This window comes from Lithobates pipiens, unplaced genomic scaffold, assembly GCF_037356315.1.
Source record: "Lithobates pipiens isolate NorthernLeopardFrog02 unplaced genomic scaffold, aLitPip1_a1.2 Scaffold_18, whole genome shotgun sequence".
In the NCBI taxonomy this organism is placed as follows: Eukaryota; Metazoa; Chordata; class Amphibia; order Anura; family Ranidae; genus Lithobates; species Lithobates pipiens.
The window spans coordinates 347,558,166-347,577,411 of record NW_027507758.1 but is presented as its reverse complement, the minus strand read 5'-3'; the positions used below and the strand labels follow the sequence as shown (position 1 = coordinate 347,577,411).

Here is a 19,246-nt window from a genome sequence, read left to right as displayed (position 1 = left end):
ATATCTAATTTTGAACCAGCATCGGAATTGTCACTTCTTGTGTTTGCAGGACAGGAATTGAATGAAAATCTCCTTTGTGGGGCACATATGAAAAAACATAACACATGTAACGATTTTCTACTTTATCCAAATATTTTTTTTTATTGGCTTTAGATATACTTTAAACATAAGTCTAGCCAAGAGGTTTTTTATAAACTAAAAAAATAAAAACCATTGCACTCCAAACCTAAAAAAACAAATAAGCAGTGCCTCTCTCACAACTGACCGCAGTGGGAGCAGGTCCAGTAGGCAAGATGGATAAGAATCCCAGAGCGGCCTATAGATGTAGAATGAGAGCAGCGAGTGATCCGCAGATGCCCTGTGTATATTTGTTCAATCCCCAGGTCATGTTGCCCCAATCCCTGGGATGTGGCGCACTACTAAAATGACACTAACCATGGCGGCAATATAAACAAATATCAAGGGGGGAGCAGGGAGACTAGAATACCTGTCAAGCACCACACAAACGGAATTCCGTCCGGTACACTACGCTGATGGCAAGACCCTGGCTGCTTCATGGTTGCCATGATGATACATTTTCAGGTGCGTCTCCTCTTTGTCAAGTCTAGAGTTGCACGCCCAGCATTTGTAAATTTGCAACAGGCTTCTGTGTTTGATGTGTTACTTTGATACCAAGCACATTTTCAGTTCTATTAGTATTCATGTATTATAGAAGCATGCCAATTGTGTGTTCTGTTCACTGTTTAAATGTTGTGCTTTTATATATTTGTATATAATATGGTATTGTTTTTGTTAAACTTCACGAGTGATATTTTTCATCCTTGGGAAGGTCAAGATACCTTAAAGATTAGTTGACCTCTGTAGAACTGCTCTTTCACTTTAGACCAGGGTCTTCAAACTTTCTAAACAAAAGGCCAATTTTATTTAGACTTTAGGAGGGCGGTACTGTGGCCATTGGGAGTTTAAAGGGTCACAACATCTGGATGAATCTGGAATTGTGCCCCATCATTAGTGTCATTCGGAGGAATTGTGCCCCTTTTGTTGGTGCAAGGGGGGGAATTGTGCCCCTTTGTTGGTTTCAGTGGGGGGGGGGGGGGCGCGCAGATAAAAGTAAGCAAAGGTTGCAGATTGGCGAGACCCCTGCTCTGGACCAGTGGTTCTCAACCTCAGTCCTCCTGTACCCCCAACAGGCCATGTTTGCAGGTTTTCCTTTATCTTTCACAGGTGCTTTAAATCGGAGGCAATAGCTTGTTATTTTGGACAGCTATTTTATCTAAGAGAAATTCCCAAAACATGGCCTGTTTGGGGTACTTGAGGACTGAGATTGAGAACCACTGCTATAGACCATAGGCTCAGCTGATTTAGCAGGAGAACACCAGCTGCTGTTCATGACTTATGAGCCTATTGCCATTTCTACTGAAAAGTAGAAAACCCGCTTAAATCCTTTTCCAAAGAATGGAGCGCACTGATGTGACAGCACTGCAATCTTTGTTATATATATCACGCACACTATATTACCAAAAGTATTGGTGCGCCTGCCTTTACACACATGTGAATGTTAGTGGTGGCCCGCGGAAAAAAAAAAGGCATTAATGTGCATGAAAAATAAAATATTTTTTTTACTCACCTCTAAATGGCCGTTGCTAGGGGGGTCCCTCTTAGTCTGCCTCCTTCAGTGCCTGGGCTCTTGATGTCACTTCTCGGCGCAGCAAGGGCTCAACTCTGCCCCCTCCCTCTTGTCAATCATCTGGGACACGTGACGGGTCCCAGATGATTGCGCAGCCAATCGCGGCGCTGCTCGCGCATGCGCGATGGGTGCCCACAGTTACAATGCCGGTGCCGCCGAACAGAGGGGGAGACGAGCGGGGCTTTGATCCTCCGCATCGCTGGGCCCTGGGACAGGTAAGTGTCCGATTATTAAAAGTCAGCAGCTGCAGTATTTGTAGCTGCTGACTTTTAAATTTATTTATTTTTTATAATGGGAACACCTCTTTAATGGCATCCCAGTCTGTCCGTAGGGTTCAATATTGAGTTGGCCCACCCTTTGCAGCTATAACAGCTTCAACTCTTCTGGGAAGGCTGTACACAAGGTTTAGGAGTGTGTCTATGGGAATGTTTGACTATTCTTGCAGAAATGCATTTGTGAGGTCAGACACTGTTGTGGACTTGTTCTATCAGGTTGAGGTCAGGACTCTGCAGGACAGTCAAGTTCCTCCACCCCAAACTCGCCTATCCATGTTTTTATGGACCTTGCTTTGTGCACTGGTCCAAATCATTTGGTGGGGGATTATGATGTGGGGTTGTTTTTCAGGGGTTCGGCTTGGCCCCTTAGTTCTAGTAAAGGAAACTCTTAAGGCTTACAAAGACATTTTGGACAGTTTCACCTTATGGAAACTGTTTGGGGATGGCCCCTTCCTGTTCCAACAGGACTGCACACCAATGCACAAAGGGTGGGTAAACGCATTATTGAACCCTACAGACTAAGACTGGGGATGCCATTTAAAGTTCATGTAAAGGCAGGTGTCCCAATACTTTTGGTAATCATTTTTATTTCTTAATTTTTTCATCGATTGGGATCCTTTTCTATGCTGCATTTCTGCATCTGATTGATGTGTTAATAATAAAAAAAATTAAATCGATTAAAAAGCAGAATCTGTCTACATGCTTTGCAGTACATTTGTGGGTCAATTAAAAACACAGGAAATGGGTCTCTGTCAATTTTTTCTAAACCTGGGATTGCCTTAAACCCACAGTAATAAACCTAATACTTAAATAGTTTAACCACTTGACCACTGGGCACTTAAACACCCTTAATAACCAGACCAATTTTCAGCTTTCGGTGCTCTCACATTTTGAATGACAATTACTCAGTCATGCAACACTGGACCTATATGAAATTTTTGTCCTTTTTTTCACACAAATGGAGCTTTCTTTTGGTGGTATTAAATCACCGCTGGGTTTTTTATTTTTTGTGCTATAAAAGAAAAAATACAGAAAATTCTGTAAAAAAAATGAATTTTTCTTACTTTCTGTTATAAAATTTAGCAGATTAGTAATTTTTTCTTCATAAATTTTGGCCAAAATTTATACCACTACATATCTTTGGTAAAAATAAGTACAAATTGGTGGATATTATTTGGTCTTTGTGAAAGTTATAGAGTCCACAAGCTGTGGTGCCAATATCTGAAAATTGATCACACCTGAAGTACTGACGGCCTATTTCAATTCTTGAGACCCTAACATGCCAGAAAAGTACAAATACCCCCCAAATGACCCCTTTTTGGAAAGAAGACATTCCAAGGTATTTAGTAAGAGGCATGATGAGTTTTTTGAAGTTGTCATTTTTTCCCACAATTCTTTGCAAATCAAGATTTGTTTTACTTTTTTTTTTTTTTTTTTTCCACAAAATTGTCATATTATCAGTTTATTTCTCACACAGCATATGCATACCACAAATTACACCCCAAAACACATTCTGCTATTACTCCCGAGTACGGCGATACCACATGTGTGAGACTTTTACACAGTGCGGCCACATACAGAGGCCCAACATGCAGGGAGCGCCATCAGGCGTTCTGGAGCACCCAGGACAATTCTGACATTTCTCTCCTACATGTAAAAATCATCATTTATTTGCTAGAAAATTACATCGAATCCCAAAACATTATATATGTTTTTTTTTAGCAAACACCCTGGAGAATACAATGGTGGTCGTTGCAACTTTTTATCTCGCACGGTATTTGCGCAGCAATTTTTCGAATGCTTTTTTTTTGGAAAAAAAACAGTTTTGTGCTTAAAAAAAAAAAAAAACACAGTAAAGTTAGCCCAATTTTTGCATAATGTGAAAGATGAAGTTACACCGAGTAAATCGATACCTAACATGTCACTCTTCAAAATTGCACAGGCTCGTGGAATGGCGCCAAACATCGCTACTTAAAAATCCCCATAGGCGACGATTTAATTTTTTTTTAATGGTTATATGTTTTGAGTTAGAGGAGGTCTAGGGCTAGAATTATTGCTCTCGCTCTAACGTTCGCAGCGATACCTCACATGTGTGGTTTGAACACCGTTTTCATATGTGGGCGGGACTTACGTATGCGTTCCCTTCTGCATGCGAGCACATGGGGACAGGGGCGCTTTAAAAAAAAAAAAAATAATTTATTGTTCATTTTACTTTATTTTAGTTTGACATTTTTTTCCCCAAAAATAAATTTTTTGATCACTTTTATTCCTATTACAAGGAATGTCAACATCCCTTGTAATAGGAATATGGCATGACAGGTCCTCTTTACAGTGAGATATGGGGTCAATAAGACCCCGCATCTCACCTCTAAGCTGGGAAGCCTGAAAAAAAAAAAAAAAAGATTCTGGATTTGATAGTATTGGCGAGTCGGTAGAAGCACCGGAGGGCGGCGGGAGGGGGGGGGGTGTCTATGGCTGGGTATTGCAGGGTATCACCGACTATGGCTGGGTATGGCTGGGTATATCAGAGTATGGCTGGGTATCTCAGAGTATGGCGTTGCAGAGTATTGCGTTGCAGAGCATTGCAGGATATTGGAGGGTGTTGCAGAGCATTGGAGTGTTGCACGGTATTGGCGGGTGTTGCAGAGCATTGCAGAGTGTTGCAGGGTATTGCACGGTATTGGCGGGTGTTGCAGAGCATTGCAGGGTATTGCAGGGTATTGCAGGGTAATGGCAGGGTAATGGCAGGGGTTAATTTTCGGTGAGCAGCGATGTGGGCACTGCAGATGCAGCCCACATCGCTGCTGACACCGATCTCTTCCCCCTCCGCTGTTCCGATCGGCACAGAGAGGGGGAGGGAGGAACCGGCGTCATAACATGACGCCGGTTTGTTTACAAGTGATCACTCCGTCATTTGACGGAGCGATCACGTGGTAAACGGCCGCGACGAGCCATGATCCGTGATGCGCCGGGTCCTGTGGATGCTCTCGAGTGCGCGCCCCAGGGGGCGCGCGAGAGCGGAATTCTGGGAGGACGTCATATGACGGCCTCCCAGAGTTAAGAAACCGCCCTGAAGCCGTCATTCGGCTATAGGGCGGTTATTAAGTGGTTAAACAATGTTGCATGTATCTAGCATACTTTGATTTTTTTTTTTTGATTTTTTTTCATTTTGAAAAGTAGATTTTGTTTTCAGATTATTAATATATCTTTGGTTGATATTGAAATCTCTTGAGGGGTTGGTTTAGTTTTCAATGGTCAATGATGGGCCAAATTGCTCACTGACACATTTATCTGCAACTCCATTAGAAATATCTGCCTGCCAGAGATCGAAGCTCTCTTTGCATGCAATGGAAACTGATAATCTTGCTGCATTTTTAATAACATGAAACATTTATAAAGCTGGAAAAATAAAAACATCTACTCCTATAATGAATGTGACAAGTAGATGGAACCTAGGCTGAGATCTTGTGGAGTCTTTGCTAAAAATAGAGAAGAAGCCCCTGCAGTTGGGTGCAAATGGCAAGATTACTGTAAATACCTGTATGTGCTTTTGGTTCAAGGCTATTGATATGTCACATTTACACATTCATAGCAGATTAAATAAATATGTAATACCCAATTAAATCATTACATGCTAATTATAAAATGTTGTGTAACGTGGGATGAGGGTAGATAAAATTATTCCCCATACTGAGAAAATGTTACTTGTAATATAGTATTCTGCTTTCCAGCCTTTTTTTTTTTTTTTTTTTTCTTACACCTTAGTTAACAAAGAAATTACTGCATGGGACTTTTCTCCTTATTTGTATGTATTTTCTTGTTAGGTGGTCAAGAGGAATATGTTTTATCGTATGAACCAGTCAGTCAACAAGAAGGTTTGCAAAAATAAATTTACTATTTTAACCATTTTGAAATGTTTAGTTGCGTTTGCTTTGGAGAGCTGTTCAAGATTATTACTTTTAATGTGATACTAAACATATACGGTTTAATTTATATTATCTCTTCTCTTTAGAAGTCATGTTGTAATTGAATGTTATTTCTGTAAGTAAGTAGTTGGCTTACTGATTTTCTCAGAAGTCTGCATTAAAGTTATTGATTGTAAAGGCACAAATTAAATGTTGTTAAAATTAACATGTTATACCTACCTGCTCTATTCTGCTCCAATCACTCTTCTGGGGTCCCCCACCAGCACTCTGGGCTCCTCCACCCCACCCCCCCACCGAGTCCCCCTATAGCAAGTTTCTATGCTATACTATGCTATATCCCAAAATATAAAGGTATCTTATTATGAATAATTAATGGAGTAAAATGTTACAAAAAAAAAATTGACATGATTCTGAAAAACGTTCTCTCCCACAATTCTAATCTTGTTTTTGTTCTTTGTTTTTCAGTAAATTATTCTCGACCAGTAATTATTTTAGGGCCAATGAAGGACAGAATTAATGATGATTTGATCTCTGAATTTCCTGAAAAGTTTGGGTCTTGTGTTCCCCGTAAGTATTATTTCTGCATTGAGGAACTGTATTTGGTTTTCATATAAAGAATTTGCAAAAAACAAGGTATTCAATGGTCAGCGGAGTGGTCTTTCAAAACCACTCCTCTTCTAACTGTGGATAATAGTTAACGAATATGTTTCCTCAACATTTTAGATTACTGATATGTGTCTGTTGTACCGTGTACTTGTGTTAAGTTTCCTGTTCTTTGTATATCTTTTTTTTCCTTTTTATTGGAAATACCTGGTTATCCTGTTAGTCCCCCTGTTTCTAATGTTAAGCCCCGCACACACAGGCCGAATGTCGACATTCGGCCCGTGTGTACACCAGCCTATGCAACATAATTTCGTTCTGTCGAACGGGCATGCTGGATATCCCGCATCCATTCGGCACTTGCAGCCAATGGCTGTGAGCGCTGACCGGTGTGTTCTGGTGGGTCTGTCAAAACACAATAGCTTAGCAGGTAGATCACCATACTAACATTGGAGAGTTAGTACAGCATTTTCAGAACTGCCTTATTTCTTGCATAAATTCAACAAGGTGTTGGTAACATTTGAGATTTTGGTGGTCCGTGTTCATATGATGGCATCACGCAGTTGCCATGATGGGAATCTCCTGATCCACCACATGCCAAAGGTGCTCTATTGGATTGAAATCTGGTGACTGTGGAGGACATTGGAGTACAGTGAACTTATGTTCAAGAAACCAGTTTGAAATGGTTGAGCTTTGTGACATGGTGCATTATCTTGCTGGAAGTAGCCATCAGAAGATGGGTACACTATACTCATAAAGGGATGGACGTGGTCAGCAATAACACTCAGGTGTAGACCGTGGCAGTAACCACTTCCCACCCACCATATAGCGGAGGCTCTTTACCCACGTGATCAGCTGTGTCCAATCACAGCTGATCAGGATGTAAACTGGAAAAGCCATGTATCGGCTTTTCCTCAGTCGTGTCTGACAGATGCGAGTAGAAGATCGGAGGCTCTTCTGATGGGGGGGGGGGGGGGTTGCGCTGGTTATCAGGCCACCACTGATGACCACCGGGTATGCCAGTCATGTCTGCCAGTGCCTCCATATCAGTGGTGCCAATCAGTGTCACCTATGAGTGCCCATCAGTGCCACTATATCAGGGCAGCACAGTGGTGTAGTAGTTAGCACTTTCACCTAGCAGCAATAGGGTCGCTGGTTCAAATCCCGACCACGACACCATCTGCCTGGAGTTTGCATGTTCTCCCTGTGCCTGCGTGGGTTTTCTCCAGGTACTCCGGTTTCCTCCCACACGCCAAAGACATGCTGGTAGGTCAATTAGATCCTGTCGAAAAATAATTGGCCAAATATGTGTATGTTGTATGTGCTTGTAAGCGCGTCAGGACCCCATGGGGCAGAACGACCATGCTATACCGCAGATGGACACCAGCAGCAAAAAGCGCCCTGAGGCGATCGTTTACATAGGTAGCGCTATACAAGTCACTCATTCATTCATCAGTGCCCATCAGTGAAGGCGAAAACTTGCTTATTCACAAAATTTTATAACAAACTTTTTTTTTTTTCAAAATGTTTTTTTTTTAATTTGTTTAGCAAAATATAAAAACCTCAGAGGTGATCAAATACCAACAAAAAGCTCCATTTGTGGGAACAAAATAATAAAAATGTTGTTTGGGTACAGTGTAGTATGACAGCGCTGAAACCTGAAAATTTATTTGAGCAGGAAGGGGGAATGTCCCCTGTATTGAAGTGGTTAAACTATGCACGATCAATTGGTACTAAGGGGCCCCAAGTGTTCCTAGAAAATCCCCCACACCATTACATCTCACCAGTCTGAACCGTTAATACAAGGCTCTTGGATTATGTTTATGCCATATTCTGACGCTGCCTTCTGAATGTCGCAGCTGAAATAAAGACTTCTCAGACCAGACGTTTCTCCAATTTTCTATTGTGCAATTTGTGTGAGCCTGGGCATATTGTAGCCTCAGTTTCCTTTTTTAAGCTGACAGGAGTGGCACCCAGTGTGGTCTTCTGCTACTGTAGCCCATTGGCTTCAAGGTTCGATGTATTGTGCATTTAGAGATTGTATTCTGCATGCCTTGGTTATAACGAGTAGTTATTTGAGTTACTGTTGCCTTTGTATCATCTCAAACCAGTCTGCCCATTCTCCTCTGATGTTAAGCATTTTCTCAAGTCATCTTCCAGGGCAGCTTCTGAGAGATAGGGCTCCTCCCACCTGTAAACAGGAAACGCATTTGTCACACCATTATAAAAAGTTTACTCCTACCTGCATGCCTCGTTCTATTGTTTCCTCTGAACCAAAAGGAGCAACAAGCAGTTTATTTTTTCTTAGGCTCTGTGCTAATTGCAACTGCTCCCCCCCCCCCCCCCCCCAAATCTGCAAGCATCAGTCCGATGGCGCCCTAAGTGTCTCTCCGTCAATTCTTATTAATAATTTGTTACTGAGTACTGTGTACTACTGAGAGGCTTTGGTTATTTCTCACTCGAGTGATTGATTTACTTCAGTGTACTTTTCTGAGTGGCTCATACTTTATTCCATTCCAACCAAACATTTGGCTATGGTCAGGTCTAGGAGTGGAAGCTGTACCTATTATGGGTTACCAGTGTCCACTATACACACACCAGTTGGTGTGCTCAACCCTACACTTTTTAATCCCCCCAGTACTTTCACAGGATAGATATATAATGCATTGTTAGTGCAGAGCAAGTTATAGCTAGATCCTGTGACTGTCTGCTTGATGGTATAATCATCGATTGCATATGTAATGCGGATCAGGGTGTATCTCTTATGAATACACCATGACTCTGACCTCATGGTTCTGCAGTATGCTAGTATAATATGTTTCTGTATTTTGTCTATCATGAACATACACATGAAATGGATAAATTGGGGGCAGGATCTGTAGTGGCTGGAGTTCTACTAGGTTTGTTTGCAAATTAACGTTTATATGTGAAATTTGCTATCTGTGCCTCTGCATGTCAAAAACAATTACTCTGATGTTTCTAATAGCCTTTTTGAAGCAAACTTCACTCCAGAATTTTCTGTATGATGGGTATACAGAACACTTTATCCTTATGTGTTGTATTATAATGACATTGGGGTTCAGTTCTTTCCACTGCATCCCTTTAAATATATTCAGATAGTAGTTCTACTTGGAGGGCCCAGGAGGCTTAGCTGATGAGGCTTCTCTGGTTCTGCAATATGCTTTGTCTTAAAGTGGTTGTAAACCCTTACAACACACTTTGACCTACAGGTAAGCCTAGATTAAGGCTTACCTGTAGGTCCAAGAAATATCTCCTAAACCTACACAGTTTAGGAGATATTTGCCGAAAGACAGGCACTGCTGTCTACGGCGCATGCGCCGTAGACCGGGGTGCGCCGGCGCACTGAGCGTGCCGCGGTCAACGGCGTTATGCCCCGAGCGGCGGCTCGCGTGCGCGGGAGTGACGTCATCGCGGGTTCGCCGAATGACAGCGCGGAGCGGCAAGACCCACCGAGAAGATGGATGCGCCGGACTACAGGGGACAGCGGTGACTTCGCTGGCTCCTGTGTCAGGTAAGTGACACATAATGGACTACTATGCGATGCATAGTAGTCAATTATGCTTTACCTTTGCAGGGAATGAAAGAGGAAGTAAACTCATCAGGGTTTACTTCCTCTTTAATATGATTTGTCTATGTGTATATATTGTGTGGAAATGCACATTAAGTAGACAAACTGGTACTGGACATCTAGTTGCAGATGTTCAAACATGTTCTGTTTGTTGCAGATCAAGGCTTTTTGTAATTTACTATCTGCGACTCTTTTATTTGATACCTGTAATAGTCTACTTTATGCATGGGTCTCATGGATTTTATTATATACTTACTGCTTTAACCGCTTATGACATGTATGTCATTTTTGGGAAGTGGTTTTACTGGGGTGATGCCGCAGCTAGAGGCATCACCCAGTACTGTTTAGAGCAGACAGTCGGCTTTCATGTGATAACAACCAATGCGGCTGATTAGCCACTCAGCCATTATCACAAGCAGCAGGAGGGAATGTGCATGCATCCCCACGTGCCAAAGAAAAGACATACATAAGTCATGCGCATAAATGTAAACAGTGTTCATACCACACATGTGAGGTATTGCCATGATCATCAGAGCGAGAGCAATACTTCTAGCAAAAGACCTCCTCTGTAACTAAACTGGTAACCATTAAAAAAATGTTAGTGTCGCCCATTCTCCATAAGTGCTGTAGTTTGTTTCCATTCCACGAGTGCATGCAATTTTTAAGCGTAACATGTTAGGTACCTATTTACTCAGTGTAACATCATCTTTCACAATATACAAAAAAAAGGGGCTAACTTTATGGTTTGGTTTTTTAAATTCACTGAAGTGTATTTTTTCCATTAAAAAAATGCACTTCGCAAATACCACTTGACAAAAATATTGCAACGACCGCTATTTTATTCTCCAGAATATTTGCTAAAAAGTGTATGTGTGTGTGTATATATATATATATATATATATATATATAAAATGGGAGCTCTAAATTAATTTTCTAGCAAAAAATACTGATTTTAATCACTTCAGCCCTGGGAGATTTTATCCCCTTCCTGACCAGAGCAATTTTTACAATTTGGCACTGCGTCAGTTTAACTGACAATTGCGTGGTCGTGCGACGCTGTACCCAAACAGAATTTGCATCGTTTTTTCCAACAGATAGAGCTTTAACAAAAAAGCAACAATTTTGGGGGAAAAAACAAAGCAATTTTTTAACTTTTTGCTATAATATCCCCCATTTTTATTTTTTTATTTTTTTTATTTCTTCATCAATTTAGGCCAATATAAATTCTTCTACATATTTTGGTAAAAGAAAATCGCAATATATATTGATTGGTTTGCGCAAAAGTTATAGCATATACAAACTATAGGCAATATTTATGGCATTTTTATTTATTTATTTTTTACTAGTAATGGCAGCGATCTGTGTTTTTTGTCGGGACTGCGACATGGCGGACAGATTGGACGCTTTTTGACACTTTGTAAGGGACCATTGACAATTATACAGCAATCAGTGCTATAAAAATGGGTTGGTTACTGTGTAAATGTCACTGGCAGGGAAGGGGTTAACACTAGGGGGGCGATCAAAGGGTTAACACTGTGTCCTAGGGATTGATTCTAACGGGGGGTGGGAGTGACTAGGAGAGGAGACGAGACGTATATAATTTTTCCTACTTAGTAGGAACAAACAATATGGTTCCTCTCCTTTGACCGCACAGGGATTTGTGTGTTTACACACACAAATCCCTGTACTGGCGATTTTGCCCACAGGCCACGCGCATCGGGTCCACCGCCGTGCAGCGGACGCGTGCCCTATGGTGGCTGAAAAAGGGTAGGACGTACCCATTTGGGATTTCGCCCAGGAGAGCCATTCTGCTGCAGTATATCTGCGTGAGCCGGTTGGGAATCGGTTAACTTTGTAGACAAGAAGTGTCAGAAATAGGCTTAGTCTTGAAGCGGTTAACTCCGACTATATGCATTTGGCAATATAACGCTCTTTATACACTCACAACATGTGCATGGTTTAGGGAGTGGTCCTCTGGGCAGGAGCTAGACCAGGGTACTTTATTTTTCTATTAATTTATTTAATGGCTGTCCCTTACCTTTTTATATATTGGGTTCACAGATGGTTACTCTTTATATTGGTGATATTTCTAAATACCTTCTGTAGAGGGAGTAAGCTTTGTTGCAGAAGGTTCTATATGATTGGGCGTTTATAAAAAGTACTAGTCAGTTCCTTTTATACTTTTATCTCATTGATTATACTAAAGTTGTATTTTTATCTATCCTTGTATATGGATTGCCCAGGAGACCTTGCTGTCCTGCAGACAAAGCCTGCACAGTTAGGCATTACCAGATACACTCCCTGGGCCTGACACTGGTAGCTGTATAGGACATTATTCCAGTCCTCTAGAATCAGGGAAATATATCACCTATCTCCTCAAGAGCAATTGTTGTGTTTATGCAAACATCTCCACAGTACAGGTGGTCTTTGATATGGCACTACAAAGGAGCCTGTACCTACACTAAGGACGTGGGGGTCAGTGTATTATAGCATAGTGTCTGTTCTATACAATAGTAGATCCCAGGGCAGGGCTGCACAGGCAGCCAGGTCATTCATATGAGGATCTGCAACATATTTTATGTGCAGGGGTATGACTGGAGTTTCAGCCCACAATTACCTGCTATCATTTCGTACCTTATACCTGGCTTGGAATGCTATGGCGCTATATTCAAATCTTGTCTATACAGTGCCTTGCGAAAGTATTCGGCCCCCTTGAACTTTTCAACCTTTTGCCACATTTCAGACTTCAAAAATAAAGATATAAAATTTTATTTTTTTGTGAAGAATCACCAACAAGTAGGACACAATTGTGAAGTGGAACGAAATCTATTGGATAATTTAAACTTTTTTGGCAAATAAAAAACTGAAATGTGGTGCGTGCAAAATTATTCGGCCCCTTTACTTTCAGTGCAGCAAACTCACTCCAGAAGTTCAGCGAGGATCTCTGAATGATCCAATGTTGTCCTAAATGACTGATGGTGATAAATAGAATCCACCTGTGTGTAATCAAGTCTCTGTATAAATGCACCTGCTCTGTGATAGTCTCAGGGTTCTGTTGAAAGCGCAGAGAGCATCATGAAGACCAAGGAACACACCAGGCAGGTCCGTAATACTGTTGTGGAAAAGTTTAAAGCCGGATTTGGATACAAAAAGATTTCCCAAGCTTTAAACATCCCAAGGAGCACTGTGCAAGCGATCATTTTGAAATGGAAGGAGTATCAGACCACTGCATATCTACCAAGACCTGGCCGTCCCTATAAACTTTCAGCTCACACAAGAAGACTGATCAGAGATGCAGCCAAGAGGCCCATGATCACTCTGGATGAACTGCAGAGAACTACAGCTGAGGTGGGAGAGTCTGTCCATAGGACAACAATCAGTCGTACACTGCACAAATATGGCTTTTATGGAAGAGTGGCAAGAAGAAAGCCATTTCTCAAAGATATCCATAAAAAGTGTCGTCTAAAGTTTGCCACAAGCCACCTGGGAGACGCACCAAACATGTGGAAGAAGGTGCTCTGGTCAAATGAAACCAAAATCAAACTTTTTGCCCACAATGCAAAACGATATGTTTGGCGTAAAAGCAACACAGCTCATCACCCTCAACACACCATCCCCACTGTCAAACATGGTGGTGGCAGCATCATGGTTTGGGCCTGCTTTTCTTCAGCAGGGACAGGGAAGATGGTTAAAATTGAGGGGAAGATGGATGCAGCCAAATACAGGACCATTCTGGATGAAAACCTGTTGGAGTCTGCAAAAGACCTGAAACTGGGATGGAGATTTATCTTCCAACAAGACAATGATCCCAAATATACAGCAAAATCTACAAAGGACTGGTTTACAAATAAACGTATCCAGGTGTTAGAATGGCCAATTCAAAGTCCAGACCTAAATCCAATCGAGAATCTGTGGAAAAAGCTGAAAACTGCTGTTCACAAACGCTCTCCATCCAACCTCACTGAGCTCGAGCTGTTTTGCAAGGAATAATGGGCAAGAATTTCAGTCTCTCGATGTGCAAAACTGATAGAGACATACCCCAAGCGACTTGCAGCTGTAATCGCAGCAAAAGGTGGCTCTACAAAGTATTAACGCAAGGGGGCCGAATAATTTTGCACGCCCCACTTTTCATTTTTTTTATTAGTTAAAAAAGTTTCAAAAATCCAATAAATTTCGTTCCACTTCACAGTTGTGTCCCACTTGTTGGTGATTCTTCACAAAAAATTTAAATTTTATATCTTTATGTTTGAAGCCTGAAATGTGCAAAAGGTTGAAAAGTTCAAGGGGCCGAATACTTTTGTAAGGCACTGTGTGCATCTTCTTTAAATGACCTTAAAGCGAAACTTTACCCTCAACAACATAAGGAAAAACTTTTCCCAAATTCAGCGGAAACTCTGCTGAGCAACCTTCAGACAAGCACCAACTACCTGCAAGAACTAGGGTGGATCATAAACGTACCAAAGTCCCAATTAGTGCCAAGCAAATCTATGGTGTACCTGGGCTATATCATAGACGCCAAGGAAACGAAAATCTACTTAACCCAAGACGAGGAACACCTAACGCAAAGCAAATAGAATTCCCTGTGGATGTGAGCCTCCTCGAAGATAACGTTGAAAGCAGTGGAACAAGCCCTGAAGTCATTCCAATCATTGATACAGGGCAAAGACATTCAAACACAGTCTGACAATGCCACCACTGTAGCATATATAAACTTACAGGGAGAAGCAAAGTCCCCTTGCCTGACCCTGGCAGATACAATCCTGAATTGAACAGAGGCAAACACAGTCCATTGCGTTGGTACACCTGAGGGGGGTAGAAAATATCTTTGCGGATTATCTGAGCCGAAACGCAGTAAAATCGAAAGAATGGTCTCTATATCCACTCTCCTTCCAACTGGATCACCCAACAGTGGCAGACACACGAACTGGACCTGTTTGCATCAAGGGTCAATGAAGATCGGTCATATCATCTATGCTATGCCTTACCTCCTACCATCCTAATTCCCACAGTGATTACAAAGATCATGGGGGAAACAGTGACGGTCAGCATAATGGTGTGTGATCCTGGGAATCATATGTAGAATAACTTGAACCACACACAATACTGCTGGTGAACAAATTCAACTTAAAAAAAAAAAAAAAAAAAAGTTACAAATTGTAGGGATATGGATTCATGAATTATCCCTTTTGATATCTTTAGGTCTCCAGCAGTAAAATATCCATCAAATTCTGAGTGAAACTATTTACATTTATGATATTGAGTGAAACCATATATGATTGCCAGATGTTGAGTTATGATTTTTAACCACCTCAGTACAGTGCACTTGCACCCCCTTCCTGTCCAGACCAATTTTCAGCTTTCAGTGCTCTCACAGTTTGAATGACAATTACTCAGTCATGCAACACTGTACCCATATGAAACTTGCGGCCTTCTTTCCACACAAATAGAGCTTTCTTTTAGTGGTATTTAGTCACTAGTGGGTTAATTTTTTTGTGCTATAAATAAATAAAAAAACATACATTTTGTGAAAAAAAAATGCCCTTTTCTTTGTTTCCGTCATAAAATTTTGCTAATTAGTAATTTTTCTTCATACATTTTGGACAAAATTTATACTGCTACATATCTTTGGTAACAATAACCCAGATTAGTGTATATTATTTGGACTTTGTGAAAGTTATAGAGTCTACAAACTATGGTGCCAGTCGCTGAAAATTGATCACATCTGATCAGGCCTTCAGTACATCAGGTGTATCTAATTTCTTGACACTAACAAGTCAGGAAAGTACAAATACCCCCCCCATATGACCACTTTTTAGAAAGTAGACATTCCAAGGTATTAAGTAGCATGGTGAGTTTTTTTAAGTTGTCATTTTTTTCCCACAATTCTTTGCAAAATTAAGATTTTTTTAATTTTTTTTTCACAAAATTGTCATATCAGGTTATTTCTCACACACAACATATGCATACAACAAATTACACCCCAAAATACATTCTGCGACTCTTCCCAAGTATGGAGATACCACATGTGTGAGACTTTACACAGCCTGGCCACATACAGAGCACCAACATTGAAGTAGCACCATCAGGCATTCTACGAGCATAAATGACACATCTCATTTCTCAACCACCTATTATACTTTTAAAGGCCCTGGAGCACCAGGACAATGGAATTGCCCACAAAATTACCCCATTTTGGAAAGCAAACACCCCAACGTGTAATCTGAGGTATAATGAGTCTCTTGAAGGGTTCATTTTTTTCCAGAAGCATTTGGAAAATGTGGGGGGAAAAAATGAAACCGTATATTTTTATTTTTTTTAAACACAAAGTTGTCCATTTATAAGCTATTTCTAACACATAGCATGTATATAGCAAAAATTACACCCCAAAACACATTCTGCTACTTTTCCTGAGTATGGCGATACCAAATGTGGGAGACTTTTAAACAGTCTGGCCACATACAGAGGCCGAACATTGAAGTAGTACCTTCAGGCGTTCTAGGAGCATAAATTACACATCTCATTTCATTCCTACCCATCACACTTTTGAAGGTCCTGGAGCAGGCCATTGGAATTACCCACAAAATTACCCCATTTTGGAAAGCAAACACCCCAACTTATATTCTATGAGGCATGGGCTGCAAATAGGTACTCGGGCACTCTGATGGCCTGGTGACAGGTACTCGGGTACTCTGATGGCCTGGTGGCAGGTACTCTGATGGCAATCTCCTTCTCACACACGATCAGTGTGTGAGGAGGAGAACCCGGTAACATCTCGTTACCACAGTTTGTTTACATTTAGTGATCGGCTGTGAAATGATCACAGCTGATCACATGGGTAAACAGCCGACCAATGGCTGTTTACCACCGTCGGTATCGAGCGGTGTTCCCAGGAACACACCGCCACCGACGTGCGCGCTTGCGCAAAGGACAGTGGGGGTGGATCTATTTATGATCGGCCATGACTTCATCAGCCTTAGTGCCGTCCATGCATGGGAGGAGCTGCTCACCAACCTAAGCATTGCATCCATGGTGGGGGAGGGCGGCTCACCAACTCCTAGATCCAGACATCCTCAACACAGCTTCAAAGTTAGCTGGAGGCCAGCCAAGTCAGGTGGGTGGTAATGGAGGCGGGCGGGAAATTTAAGTGATAAAGAACCAGCCATGGTCGCTCCTGTGTACCTAGCCGTAACCACCAGCTGACTTTCTTAATATGTGGGGAGTTGGTGATCCAGGCTTCCCTTGCATGTCATCAACAATGCGGCTGCGTGCCATGTCTGGCAGGGATTGCCGACCCCTGGTTGAGAACTTTGAAGATGAATTTCCCTACAGTGCTTATAGCAGTGGTTCTCAACTCCTGTCCTCGGGACCCACTAACAGGCCAGATTTTAAGTATTACCCTGGGGAGTTACAAATTAGAATACTGAAATCTCTGAGCAGCAAATTGTATCACCTGTGATGTATTTCAGTTGTCTTGCAAACCTGGCCTGTTAGTGGGTCCTGAGGGCAGGAGTTGAGAACCACTGGCTTATAGATAACCATGTGAATGTGGATTCTGTTTAAAAATGTTTTTACTGCTCATTAAAATATTTTAATTTCCATTGTCTAGTAACAGATTCCCTTTCAAAGTAATATAGTGTGTTTTTGTATATTTCTGATTCAATTGTTTTTTTTTATTCACTTGTAGCATAGTTATACTTTTGTAATGTTTTACTATTACCTGCAGCCACAGACACAGCTAATTGACTGATCAATGTACTGGCTGGCTGCCAGTATCAGTTCTCCACACAGTTTTAACATAAATTTGCTCTATTATAGAGCCCCTCCTGTGACTTCATAAAATCTCGCCCACAATTTCCCCCAAGCATTGGCTTTGTCATGACGGTTTAGGATCTTACACATTTGGTGGTCTTTCCCAAAAAGCCAACCATATTTGAAAGGAGTCCCACCGACTTATCTGCCACATCACTACAAATATGCTCAATTTCACCCCGGCCCAATATCTCCTCCACCACACTATATTCTTGACAGCATACCACCAGTCCCTAGCCATGCGCCTAATCAATGCAGCGAAGATGTGTGTGCCAGTACGCTGGTTCTCCAAAACCCCGCCAACTGTAACTGGCTTAAATGAGTAGGTAAAATTGCACACATGGAAGAACACATACATCAGGCAAAGACGACGCCAACCAAGTATAGATTTTTTTGGGCTTGTTGGCATCACTATGTGGAAGTAGCAGACTATGCACAAAACATAGCTCGCTTGTAATCTCCTTTAGTTAGATACCATGAGAACAACAGAGGGGGAGGTGGTCTACCTTTTTTCTGCCTCTATTACTTTTCCAACCCCTTCTATTTGTACCCTGACTCCCCACCCTGCCACACCCCTCTTCTTCTTTTTTTTTTTTTTTCCATTTCTCTTTAGTGCTCAAAACCGTTTGTGAATATACTATCTCACTACCACATTGTTAGTCTTTTGTAAAGGGATTCGTCAAGCAGATCAAGATTAACGTATTTCGCTTCTCTTTCCTTATAACATCAGATATACTTGGCTCTTACACCACCATTCGGTTGCTATTTAAGCTCCTCAAAGATTCTCTAGAGAGTGTGATATTCCCCTTCTCTTCTCGATTTCTTTAGGTTGATTAGAGCTACACATTAAGAATATATGTCTTATTAGTTCTGATGGCCTGTAGCTAGTTCACCAACTTTTTCAATTATAGTAAAGATATTTCGGGGAAAGATTTATACTGTTTGAGTTACTTTGTTTCCCTATGTAGTGATTTATCAACTCTTTGTACTGTCTTTTCCTGTTGGGATATGAGCCCCATTTGATGACTTCATAATTGTACTGTCTAAACTGGTTCACGCCCAAGTGTATTTTCTTGAAAACGTAACTTTATTAAAACATTTCAATTTTATTTATTTTTTTTACTTTTTTTTTTTTTCGTATGGTCACCAGTGTCTCTGATCACCGCCACACCAGTTATATGATGACGTTGTGCTGCACTGGTGACAGTATGTTTAAAAAAATAATAATTGTGAAACTTTTTTTAAATTTATAATTCATTATCCAAAAATTTGACAAAAAACCTGCAATGCCTCGTACTTAATACCTTGGACTGTCTACTTTCATCAGGGTTGATCCATTTTCAGATATATACCAAAGTAT

General features: G+C 41.2%; 1 protein-coding gene across 22 annotated transcripts in view; it reads left to right on the top strand.

The window, feature by feature from the left end:
* DLG1 (discs large MAGUK scaffold protein 1) overlaps positions 1–19,246 on the top strand; it is a 530,809-nt gene that overhangs the window by 460,413 nt on the left and 51,150 nt on the right. For all 22 annotated transcript variants that reach the window (XM_077487456.1, XM_077487444.1, XM_077487440.1 and 19 more), the window contains 2 exons: positions 5,787–5,837; positions 6,354–6,455. In XM_077487456.1, the coding sequence (XP_077343582.1) occupies positions 5,787–5,837; positions 6,354–6,455 (153 nt within the window). The remainder of the gene's footprint in view (positions 1–5,786; positions 5,838–6,353; positions 6,456–19,246) is intronic.